Source organism: Scomber scombrus, chromosome 1 (assembly GCF_963691925.1).
Source record: "Scomber scombrus chromosome 1, fScoSco1.1, whole genome shotgun sequence".
NCBI classification, from domain to species: domain Eukaryota; kingdom Metazoa; phylum Chordata; class Actinopteri; order Scombriformes; family Scombridae; genus Scomber; species Scomber scombrus.
Genome location: NC_084970.1, coordinates 15,330,467 through 15,344,039, shown reverse-complemented (window position 1 = coordinate 15,344,039; position 13,573 = coordinate 15,330,467). Strand labels below are relative to the sequence as shown.

The following is a 13,573-nucleotide window of genomic DNA, read 5'->3' as shown; positions in this document are numbered from 1 at the left end:
CTGTAATTGGCTACGTAAAGCAGACAGACACTGCTACCGGCTTGTTATCAGATTGACAGCCAAGCTGGAAAGGATAGCAGCGTCATTCTGAGAACACAGCAGACCTCGGAGGCAGGCAACACACACTAGTGCGAAAAAACCCAAGCATAAACACCACGAGTGGTCACACGGCTAACGCACACGGGTGCTCAGACACATGTGATTGCTGTGATACAAACAGCCTATGACAGTGAGGAGAGGGTATCTAATGGATTGCTCTTAGATGAAAATCTGGAAGAAGATGCAAAGGTTAAGACAATGACAGGAAAGCATGCTTAGGTGGATATGTGCATATATTTGGTAATGTAGCAGCTTAGATGTGGCCAAAACTGTTGTGTATTTGGAGTAGGGGGACAGGTTTTATTTAACACTAAAATGGTGCAATAGAAAGGAAAGTCTGACATCAATGATTTCAGAAATCTAAAATGCAAGTCCCATTCCAGCTCACTGAGTCGTTCACTTTCACAGAAAATATTTTTCTATCTCTGGCCTAGAGAGCTTTTTGCAAACTGAACCAGCCTTTGAATCCTCTTCACTGACGGTTTTGTGTGCCAAATGTCTCTGTATGGAATCAATGGATGGACAATTTGTGCAGATTTAAACTCTTCTTCTTTGTCCTTCTTTCTAGGCGTGAGACCTTGTTGAGGTGTTCCCAGTGCAAGATGGCTCGCTACTGCAATATCACCTGCCAGGTATTACGTGCATGGCCGTGGGCTTGTGTATGCTTGCGTGTGCGTGTATGTGTGTCCTTTTTTTTGAAATTCTTGTCTCCCGCAGAAACGAGCATGGTGCGACCATAAGAGGGAGTGTAAATGTCTGCGGAGCCTCCTACCCAGAATTCCCACTGACTCAGTCCGTCTGGCCGCGAGACTCATCTTTGCCTTGGTATGTTTCTGGAGTCTTTCATTGGCATTCATGGTTTGTGTCTAACGCTCAAATATACAACAAAAAATTCTCATACATAAACACACACACACACACACACACACACACACACACACACACACACACACACACACACACACACACACACACACACACACACACACACACACACACACACATACTTATATATACATATATCTTCAGCTCTGTAGTAAAAATCTTGTTCATTGTACATATTTGTAACATTAATGTTTGCACTTATTATGAAGAATACAATCCCTCTGTTGGCTGAGAAAATTTCACATGCTCTGACACTTTATAGCAGTTCTTATTTGTTACTAGAAGGTCGGGGATTTGTTTTAGGTCAAAGGATTTCAGTCCCCCAGCCAATAATATGCTGGAGGGAGTGCTACAGCTTCCTACTACTGCACAAATAAGGTGATACAAGAGCAGGAGAATGATGTTTTAAAAGATGAATTACATGCTTTTGCCCCACTCTGTCTGTTGCCTTCCAGTTAAGTCCATCTGAGAACAGCAGTGAGGAACTCTACACATTAGAGGAGCATGAATCACGTAAGTCTGTCCTTCAAGACTATGTGGTTTTTATGTTTATTTGCCTCAGTGTGATGACAGCGCATGAGACAAAATGGTTTCTCTCCCAACCATATAACAGCTCTCTCCAGACATGTAAGAAACACGATGAGTGGATCTCTGTGTCTGAATTGAAGCAGAAAATGAAGTGTGTTTGAAATATACAGAATGCTAAAGCTCTTTTAGACATTATCAAAATCAAATAGATTATTATTTTTATCTTTCACAGACCTGAGTTCCATGTCTGAGCAGAAGAAACAAGGTCTCTCTCACCTGGCATCCATGTTACAGTTGTACCTGACACAGGAAGTACCTGTACAGGAAATGACATCAGCACTGCCGCCTTCCTGCCAGGAACCCCTCAACCTTATTGCAAAGGTGGGCTAATTGCATGTAAACATAATATTATCTTAACATTTTTTATGGCACATACTATAGACATATAAACAGCATGGCACATTTATGCACACATGAATACAGATACACAAGTACGGACATGCCTACCCCTGCACACTAACACAAACAGACCCACACAAGCAACTGTTTATTGTTTTTAGCATCTCCTGCTGTGCTTGGACGTACCTCAACATATGTCCAAGATCTTCCCAGCATCCGTGATTAGTGCCCTGTGTGTGTGTGTGTGTGTGTATTTCCAGAACAACCTGGGGTCTTATTCTCTTAAAACACACCAGCTGCCTTCACTAGAGTTTAAACCGCAAATCATTACATGTGCAAGGATGTTATCTGTTAACTTGTGTGACTGCTCTCTAAGATTTCATGGCCGCCAGGTATTTTAAATCCAATGTGTGTGTGTGAATGTGTGTTTTGTTTGTCCCATCTCACTGGTTGCATCTATGAGCATGTTTGAGTATTAATTGAAAGCAGCCAGTTCAAAGAGTGTACTGTGTTTCCATAAAACAAACATGAACATTGCAAATGAGCAGCACTCACCCATAAACTGCATGACATGGATGCAATCAAAACAATAACCATCAACTTATCTGATATAATGATTTTTCTGTATATAAAGCATCATTTGCATTTAATTTTGTGGAAAAAATTCACTTTTGGTGTTCCAAAAGTATGGTTTCAATAATACGTGTAGGGAAGCAAACAAACCTCAACATTCCTGGTTAACATTGCTAAACATCAGTTGTTAATGTTTTGCATCACATGCATGCAAAAGGGAGCGACACCGCTTCGCTGACAAGCCGCAGCTCCTCCTCACTTCAAGTCGCTGTCATTAACTTTTAACCTGCAAAGGCGTCAGTGCCAACACTGTAGGAATTTATGAAAGCCCTTGTGTGAACATTTCAATAGTTACACATTAAAACAATATTTTTTTGCAATTACTCTCTATTGAACGACCCCGAAGCATGAGCAAACGGGCTGTGTCAGATCAGATCATAGAGATGCGCCCCGTCACTGTCAGCACAGGGCTGGCTGACAGTGTACCCTGCGCTGAAAGAAGAAGAGAAAAAGTGGATTGTAGGTCTGTTTGTAAACGTGGCTTCTCTTACAGTCATGTATTTCCTCCAGAAACATCTCTTAATGCACAGTAGAGCGCCGTTTTTTTCTTCTTCTAAAAATTGCCTTGATAAACAGCAAATCAACCCTACAATTGCCAATATACAATTTGATCGCGGATTGTCCCAGCCCTACTTTGGATGTTACAATTAGGTTTACAATGAACACTACAGTCCTACAGAGCTGATGTGGACTCTTACGTCTTGTTGTTTCTTTCCTTCTGTGAGAGCAGAAATCTCTGTAATATAGGAACTGTGGAATTTGATGTCATAGACACACATGTTTGTAGATTTGTTTCTATGTTTTTACATAATTTATGAAAAATGATAGAGAGAGAGAGAGAGAGAGATGTTGTAATATCTTAGGTGAGATATAAAAGTAATTGCACAAACAAACAGTGCTGCTTGTTTTGTGTGTGTGTGTGTTTGTTTAAGATTGGATTGTGAAGCTGGGAAAAACTGCTGATTAAATGTGTTTCAAAATGTTGTGGAGAATTGTACTGTATTCTGAGGGAGATGAAGAGTGAACAACACTGTGGATTAAAGTAAAGAAAAGAGTGTGTCAGAGAAAAACAAGAGGGGAGCAGAGAGAGAAATGAGGGATGGAGAAGAGAGGATGTCATACTGATCGAGAGGGAGGAGAGAGATGAAAAGAGAACAGGAAATGCACATAATGTGTCACAATGTGAAATGTTCATTAACGCTGGAGGTGATATCCTGACTAGGTTAGCAACTTTATGAAAGTCACTCACTGAAAATGAATTTGTCAGTTAACATAAATTGTCATTAGGTGGTTCCTTTCAAAGATGAGAACCGAGGGAATGAGATTTGAAATGAATAAATGAGGATGGTGTTGTCAAAATCAAATACCAGTTGCATATGCTCTGTATATGCATGTTTAATTTTTGTCTCATGGTGTATATGTGTGTTTACATTTGTGTGTGTTTGTGTACCACTAAGTACAGTCATTCCTGAATGAAAACAATCACATACTGACATTTAGCTTATGGTTTAGTGTTGTCTCATATCAAACACTGTCATTGCGTACTTGCCGGAAATGACGATTAACTAGTCAGCAAGCTAGCGTCAGCAAGCTAGCGTCAGCAAGCTAGCAATAGCATTCATGTTAACCTTTGTGGTGCCAAATCATTACAGACTGCTAAATTAACCTACTCATGGCGCTCATCATAGGCCCCTGACATATGATATGAGGTCATATATTATGACATCATAGACCCCTGACATATGGTATGAGGTTAATATATTATGACATCATATTATGCCTATGATATGAGGTCATATAGTATGCCATCATATTATGCTTATGATATAAGGTCATATATTATGACATCATAGACCCCTGACATATGATATGAGGTCATATAATATATTATGACAACATGTTATGCCTATGATGTGATTTTATTATATAATATCATATATTATACCATATATTATCACCATGATTGGTTTCCAAACTAGTTTTGATGTCACAAATCATGCTCTTAGGCCCACCCCTAAAAGTCTGATTTTCAATCAGTTCAGAGAAAATGACCACTTTCCGCAATGCTTTCGTCACTTTGAACCCAATACCACCCCTGCGCAAGAGATGTATGAAGCCACTCATTTCAGTCACCTGTCAAGGTTTGAAGGAGGGTCAGAGATCTAAGGGAGCTTGTCAACCTCAGCTTGATTCCACGTTTTTAACTGCTGTTTGAAGACTCTTCGTTTCTGAGCATCATAGATGAGGTCATAATATATTATGACTTCATATCATATATATTATGACATCATAGGCCCCTGAAATCATATATTATGACATCATATTATGCCTTAGATGTCATAATATTTTTTGACATCATAAACACACCCAGACCGACACAATTGTACACTGTGAGCCACTGATTAAGATGCTGTCTGAATGTGGCCAAAGCTGCCTTATGCCTAAATGTAACCCATCCGCTTTTTTTATGAGCCGACCCATAACCGGGCCTGTGGATATAACTGCTATCTGCGCATCACTCCTTGGCATTAAATTAAGGGTTAGGATTAGCCTACATTACATTTACTTTCAGTCTCAATCTCACGTTTAATTCACTTTTACTTGACTTTGTTGAATAAAAGTGCTCTGCTGCTGTCGTAGTAACTGGTGACTGACTGGAGTGTGCGGTTTTTAAATCTCAGGTTGTGCTTGGTCACATGACCAAACACTCTGAATTTCTCAATTGAATGGAGGCAAAACCAAACTTTTGCATACGTTTTTGTCTAAATTGTCTTGGAAACATATCTTATAGTCTGTGTCTCATGATTTTAGGGTATTTACTATGTTATAAATTAAATAATACATTTATTAATTTGGCATAGTTCCATCCCTGACATTTTAGGCGTTGATATTTTTATCTGCAATTACACGTGATACCACCCAAAAGCCGGCACATCCCGGCTAACCTAAACCTAGGTCTATACACACAGAAACTATACTCCAAACAAAGCAAAAATGAACTCAAACCTGGGACATAAATATTGTCAATAGACAAGATGTTAAGCCACTTTTACACTTGGAAAGGATTTCAAGGAATCTTTTTTTGAACTCCCTGGAAATTTGGTATATATGTTTAGGTTTTACTATAGTAGGATCATTACTTTTCCTTTATGGATACAGAACCGTGTTGGTTTCAGAGCTACTTGGACTTGATTAGGTGTTAAGTGGTCTTATCATTAACTAATTTCAGGTATTCATGCAATAACTTTCTCAGTATTTAGTCCATACCGTGGTCATTAACTAAAAGCAATGCAAACTCAGCTACTGTCACTGGTCAAGAACTACAGGTGTAGCTCTTAGTTGTACTTTGCTGTCAATAGGGGGCACTGTGATTACATGGACCTTTCTGAATGGATGGTTTAAAGGAGTGGGAAAATTCTTCGTTTTACTGTCTCTCTTTCTTTATGCTCTCTCCTGTCTCATGTGTTTCTGTACGCTTGTATTGTTTTCTGTTTCTCTTTCAGCTGGTTTAAGTGTCCATGTGTCTCTCTCCGCTCCAGTCCTGTCTTTCTGACCGTCCTTCTTTTGCCATGTCTCTCTCCTCATTATTCTTCCCCTTACATGTAGGTCTCCCAGTTTCTTCCTCCTTCTCTTTCTTCCCTCCACTCCTCTCTCTCCTCATCTCCTCCCCCCATCCTCTCTCTCTTTAATAGCTCAAGTATATAACAAATGAGGAGTTTATTAGTGTGTACTTAGTGTACTTTAAAAAATGGGTCATAAGTGTATGCATGCGTGTGTGCATGTGTGTGTGTGTGTGTGTGTGTGTGTGTGGGGGGGGGGGGTTTACAGTGGGGGAGTGTTTTGTGCTATAAAATCATTCTTTATACTAATGACTACTGCCTCCACAGCAGACTAATAGGGTGACACAGACACACACACACACACGCACACTGACTCACAGAATGAAGTAATGCCACAGCATCATTACTGCTCTTGATATACCCAAGAGAAGCAGCGATGGAGGGAAGGAGTGTGCACGTTTGTGTGTACCATATCCTGTGTAGCTATGTGCTGCAGACAAACTAGAATGGCGTGTGTGTGTGTGTCAGGTTCTGGTCCATTGTGTGTTGTTTCTTCTTTTTTACCAATTCTACCTACTTTCTGATACAACATCCTTTCTTGGATGCGTGTGTATGTATGTGTGTGTTTATCTGTGTGCACTCGCCTGTTGGTCAGACTGCGGTGGTGCAATAAGCAGTGACAGATGAGATCTGGCCACAGCACATTTTATTGCTTCCCTCAAGCAACTTCCCCTCTCTGGAGTGTGTGTGTGTGTATCTATACCTCATGTTGTGGGCACGAAAATCTCTTTATCTGTTTACGCAGTTGTGTTGTTGGTACTAGCCTCCCTTATGGGGACAAAAAGCAAGTCCTGTTAGCGTATCATTAATTTAGGGTAAATAATTGTTTTAAATCATAATCTCCAGGATTTGAATGTATGTGTTATTTCCTCTGAAGTGATGTACACAAAATTGTGTGTATGTGCACAGCATTTAAGTTTAAACATACTTCTCTATTCATGTGCTTGTTTTAGTATTCCTACATACTACATGCCTACATGCATACATGTGAGTGTGTGTCTGTCTTTGTGTATATACTCCATTGTGTTTGTGCGCACTTATCAGAGTCTGTGTGTGAACTTATTGTTATGCTGCATCAGCCCTCGCTGCATTGAGACCCATTTCTCACACCCTCTCTTACATGACCGGCATGTTACCCCATAAAGTACGCACACATACACACACACCTCTTTATCTGCTCTGAACCTGCTCCTCTGCGTCTTGTTCTCTCCCTCTCATCCTCATCCATTTGCCCTCTCCTGCCTGACTGTCATTTCTCTGCTTCATTGATACTCCCTCTTCTTATTCGCTCTCTGGCCAAGTCCCTTAAACTTGGCTTTTTATATGAGTGTTATATATAGCTTTTGGAAGACACCACACAGGCCAATGCCGCTATTTGAATTTTAAAAATCTCACATGGCCTGTAAAATACCAGAGATAAGTAACAAGCTTTACAGCGCAAAATGCAGTGTCTGCTTTTAAAGTTCATTTTCTGTTTCATAAAAGCCAAACTGTAAATCACTTATGCTAAGCTAACTTGGTAAGCAGACAGTGTACTGTACAGTCTGACAACATAATCATTAGTAGATGGGCAGGTTGAAAATGCCACAGAATATATTTTTTCTAAAACAAACTGGGAATCAGCAGCTTTAGGAAACTGGAAAGCACAGCTGCCACATTTAGCTACATAACATGCCTCATCTACACCACACGCCCAACAAGGTGTTCATTGTCTCTTTCAAAGTTCTCCGTGTGTGTTCATTAAGACATTTGCACAATGTTTTCAGATACTGGCAGGCTTAAAACAAAAAGCTAGAGAACTTCATTCAGTCATGGAAATAAATAAAATCTATGACTTTGCACAATAACTGTTTTGTTGAGTCTTATCTCAAAGGAGAAGCTTTGTTTTAGTCTCACACAGGCTTTGTCATGGTCCGGGTTGAGTCCCAAAGTTGTACTGTACCCAAGTTTATCAGTGGGAGGCTTTTTATGTCCTAATTACAGTGAATTGTTTTCCCATATCTCTAATATGTAAGACAGGTATTTAACCATCCAAATATGAGTAACTAACAGTAATAACCACAGCCCATTAACTTTATAGTTGTTAGTAGGCAGGAGATTTAACTGATGAAGAGTTTCAGGATGGAACAATGCAGAAAGGGAAGAAAATAAGGAAAGAATGAGAAGATAAGCACATTTAAAATAAAATAGCATGAGAAAACAGAAAAACAGATGTAATGCAAATATGAAACCAGCATCCTAAATCTTAATGGAAACAAAATCTTCCACGTCTGATCTGAACTTTTTAAATTAAATATATGTTTGACAAACTTCAGTCATAGGTGTAGACAGCTAACAACAGATACATTTTGTGACTCCTGACATTGACATAATGCAATCGGCTGATCATTCTAATAGAGAAGACATAACTGATGGAGTTGTTGGAACTACAACTTAAATATCTTCACTCACAAATGACCTTTACCAAATACAGACACACAAACACAGAAAATAGACACATTTAATAGACCTTTTCCACAGCAAACACTTTGACTTGTCACAGTGGAAAAGCACATGTGTTACTAATGACATTACCGCTGTCTGTTCAATTTAGGTATCTCAATAGTAAGGATGGGAATCTCTAGACCTCAATTGAATTTGAGTCTGAGGGCTAAGATGTTATTTCCTTCACCTCAGAGTTGGTTTAAGTTGTTAGATGTTGTAGTGCGTGTTGGTCAGTAGTTGTCGTTGTTACTGCTGGAGTTCGTTGCTATGCTCCGAGTGATTGACAGCGTAGAAATTTCACAATATACTTAACGTTCATCTTGCAAAGGTGATGATTTAGTCTTTGAATCAAAAAATGTTGCCTGCCTCTTGTGAAGATGTACTGCATTGCCCTCGCAGTTGAGTTCCACCTTTTTCTTTCCATCAACATCATGTTATTAACTAAGATTTTAAAAAATTGTCCACGTTTGCATCACAATGCATCTAAAAATTGATTTTTTTCCCCCCAGCCCTGCTCAATGGGCAAAAGCCAGTAAGCAGCATGCAGAACACGAAACCCCTGAAACCTGCATGTAAATGGATTGCACCTATGATTAATGGTATCACTTACACCTGTGCTTTTCCCGGTTTGACATGTTTAAATATCTATATAGGCCTGTAAGTTTCGCAAGGATTTAACGTTAATTAGCGAGAGCTGATCTGCTGTGTGGTGGTGGTCAGTGCCAGAAAAAAAGCTGTAACCTGAATGTTTTGTAAATTGGCTAATCTTTGAGAGGGGGAGGCAAGATACGTGTATTTAGCATCTGAGTTAAGGTAAGGTAAGGTATCTTTATTGATCCCTTAGGGAGAAATTCTAAATTGACACAATAGTAGGCTTGTAATTGTGAAAGTGATAAAAAATTAATTAAAATAAAATACTATATACAATAAACAATCTGTGTAAAATAATCTACAATTATATAAATCTACAATATACATAATACAGATATCTTTTTCCAATCTGGTTGTCAGAAATCAAAATTACTTTACCCAAATAATGTTTCACTTTCACATGCTCTAATTTTCACTCATATATGCAGTAAAATACTCACACTGTGTAGCACAGTAGTATACATTCAAGAAAAGATCTTCATTCTGTTGGGTTATTTTAGTCAATACCAATCTGTTAAAATAAGACCTGATTGGTGCCGATACCATGCTTTGGGTTGGAAATGTGTTGTATCAGAAAGTAGGTAGAATTGGTAAAAAGGGAAAACTACAGAGACAAGAAATAGGGGATGAGAAGAAAAATGAGTAGCAAGTGAATGAAGGATAGGAGCAGGGAGTACATACTTGGCTCAATAAAAGGTTTGAAGTTGCTTTATTTATGGTTATGTGTGTATGAGGCTGTGACTGGGACTTTTGGGAAACATTCACAAACATGCACACATCACACACACACAGGCGACTCCCTGTGGGAAAGTGTGTTGTATTGTTCATTGCCTATGTATAGAGATGATTTATCATAGGCTGCACACACACACACATACACACACACACACACACACACACACACACACACACACACACACACACACACACACACACACACATAGCTACCTGATGTCATGTGTGAGTGTGGAGCCAATAAATTTACAACCCTGCTGAAAAATGTTTTGGCTTCAATTACACAAGCAGAAATGAAAGTGTGTGTGTGTGTGTGTGGTTATAATTTGCAGTGTGTGTGTCTGGGATTGTTATAATATAACTTGTGTATATCAGTGTGTAGGTGTAAATCTCTGTGTGTGCAGAGTTGCGCTGTAGATGTGCGAGTGTAACTTCATGTTTCTGTGTAGGAGTAATTTATTCTCATGGCTTTCCTTTATATTTATTGGCCATCTGTTGAGCGGCTAAATTGGATGCAGACAATGTCAAACCAGCATACCTTAACAAATGGGAAAGTTATAACCCTCCAAACTTGATGCGTGGGAGAGAGTATATTTTATGCAGAAGTACAACAAACTTTTTCTCAATTAATTCATTTTTTAGGGAGGAAGAAGGGAAGGAAAGGAAACAGACATGTGAAATATTGAATAATTGAAGGGATAAAAATAAGAAAAAATGTAAAATAAACAGTGCAATGAAGGAAAGTACAAATAATATTGCATTTGCACATTTTGGCCTCCTACATTTGCATGTTCCTGTGTCCTTTGTGTGTATGAGTTTGCCTGTCTGTGGCATATGAAGTCATTACAATAATCCTTGTCTGAATGTGTTCGTATGTTCAGCCTTATCTCTCTAACATTTCCCTGGTCTGCTGTTGTAGCTGGCAGTGCCATGGGCGCTACCTAATTAGCTTAGGCTTTGCGTAATCACACACACACACACATACACACATACAGCTTAGTGTAATGACTTTAAGTCCATCATGAATGCAGTCAGTAGACAGTCACAGACAGTATAATAGGAAGAGAGAATAAAACCATTTGTTTAATTGGCTTAGATTGGCTGTATGTGTGTGGGCTCACAGGATGAGGTGAAGAGGAGGAAGGAAAAAGAAGGATTGTAAATGAGAGACTTTGAGACTTGGAGAGTGATAAATGAAGGAAAGGGGGAAATGGAAGCAAACAAAAGACGAGAAAACACTGAAGCAGTACATCAAGAAGTCAAATCAAAAAGTGATGTGAGGAGGAGCAACTGAAATTCTGAATAATTTTAAAAACCAATCTGGATGTCATCGTTTAATTCTGCAAAGTGATTTGAACAGCAATATGTTGCAAGAGATAGGTGTGTGTGTGTGTGTGTGTGTGTGTGTGTGTGTGTGTGTGTGTGTGTGTGTGTGTGTGTGTGTGTGTGTGTGTGTGTGTGTGTGTGTGTGTGTGTGTGTGTGTGTGTGTGTGTGTGTGTGTGTGTGTGTGTGTGTGTGTGTGTGTGTGTGTGTGTGTGTGTGTGTGATGGGGGTGTGGTCAGCTTAATGAACAGCTTTTGGCTCCAGCTGCGACAGCCACTATCTCTCTCGTCTCCTTTATCCTCCCTTGCGTTTTCTCCTCTGTCGCTCCAACATTTACAGTAATTACTGTTCTTTGATGGTTCAGAGGGATGGAAATACGGATAGTGGCTGATAAAATACTAAAGTGTGTATTTTGTCTAATTTCCTGAATGTCCTCCAGAGGGATGTTCCAGGGTGAACTTGCCCAATTAGGTTTATCTCACTAATACCACTTTTACACCAACACTACGACCTGGGAAAGACCCATGTCTGCTGATGTGATGAAAGGGTCTACACGCATTTTTCGACCGGCTTCTGACCATTAACAAGTATCTAAAACTGCTCAGCTTTGGAGGAGCTCAGCTTTGGAAGAGGGTTAACGGGGCCCCAGTCGCAATAATAGGATTATTATATATTTTCTTTGCCTGTGTAGTAAAAAGCCACAGTGACTGTAAATTGCAGGGTCCACTCTGTCAGTTATAAAGATATTTAAAGGAATAGTTATTTGTGACATTTTGAGAAATATGCTCATTAGCTTTTTCTTTGTGGTAAATGTAAGGCAACAGTCAGTTAGTTTAGCTTAGCACAGGACTGGAAACAGGGAAACTGTAATCTAGCTCTGTTAAAAAGTGAACAAGATAAATAAAAAATATATATTTATAAGTAAAGGTGCAGGTTTCAATAAAAAAGCACCAGTTTATTCATGCTGTCCACCACATTGAAATGTACAAACAGATTTGTTCTTAAGAGGCATTATTTTATTTATTTATTTCTGTGACACTAAAGCGTTTCTCTGATGACACATTGTTGGCTTCATTGATATTTTCTAATTGTTTTAGGTCCCCTTGCTACTGACACTTTGTTATGTTTTCTGTCTACTGATTTCTGAAAGCATGACGTGTGAAATTGTTTTTATGTGCAAGTATCATTTTTGTGAGTGATACTTGAACAGAAAAGGAGCAGAATGGGTGCCTCATATGTAAATTTTAGGGTGTTGATTATGCTAATGGTCTAATTTCACCAACAGATAACTGTCATCAGGCTGAAACGAGCTCTTAACGACAAGTCGGGGCAGTTAAGTTTGGTGAGCAAACTTCACAGAAAAACAGTTTAAGTACAAGAATATGAAAATGTTCTTGAATGAGACCCAATGTAATTGCTTTTCATCAGTCCGCTTACACAGGACAAATAAAATACTGGGTGCTTAATAAAGGCACAGGCTATCTGTAAATGAAGCACTATATTGCTGACTCAATTGCAAATACTGATATTGCACAAATAATGATTTTAGAGGTTTATTATTTCAGTCACATTCCACACTTTGAATGTTAATGAAGCAGAAATCCACCAGCCAAACAGATCACCTGACATACTGTAGCTCATATAGATGTATCTGTTCTGTTGCCCAACACTAACAAAACACCGCTTATAATATTAACATGCAAGGACATACAGGAAGTTAGAGAGACATAAGTTGGACACCTGTACGATACATTGCATTCAATTACAACTACTCCATAATAGATCCGAGCTTTTGATCCTATAAACAGCTGTTTACATTATTGTGTCCAGCCTCTGTATGTAGAACAAATTATTAGGGATGTCACTTTTTATTAGAACACTTAAAAATGAAGCACTAATTATACAGTATATGTGTTGTTTTACATATTGATAGTTGCAACTTGGAAACTTAAAATTCTGTCTGTGTCCCATATATCCCGTTTTTCATATTGCATATTAAATTGTTGTTGTAGTATGTCCAATAGGCATGTAATATATCTTGATATGGAGGAGAGATGGACACACACACACACGTTTGGCCAAACTAATGCATTATCAAATAGCATGGGACATTTTTTAATCTTTTCATAACAGTTCGACTGGCCCATCGGGAGAAGTGTAAGTACTCCAAATGGCCAGCCTGCCACTGATAACAACACTTTTACAGCTTATGTTC

General features: G+C 39.0%; 1 protein-coding gene across 1 annotated transcript in view; it reads left to right on the top strand.

Annotated features, from left to right (window-relative positions):
* Positions 1-13,573, top strand: part of smyd3 (SET and MYND domain containing 3) — an 87,802-nt gene that overhangs the window by 18,460 nt on the left and 55,769 nt on the right. Inside the window, exons 2-5 of the mRNA XM_062421486.1 lie at positions 668-731; positions 817-924; positions 1,440-1,497; positions 1,745-1,893. Coding sequence (XP_062277470.1) covers positions 668-731; positions 817-924; positions 1,440-1,497; positions 1,745-1,893 — 379 coding nt within the window. The remainder of the gene's footprint in view (positions 1-667; positions 732-816; positions 925-1,439; positions 1,498-1,744; positions 1,894-13,573) is intronic.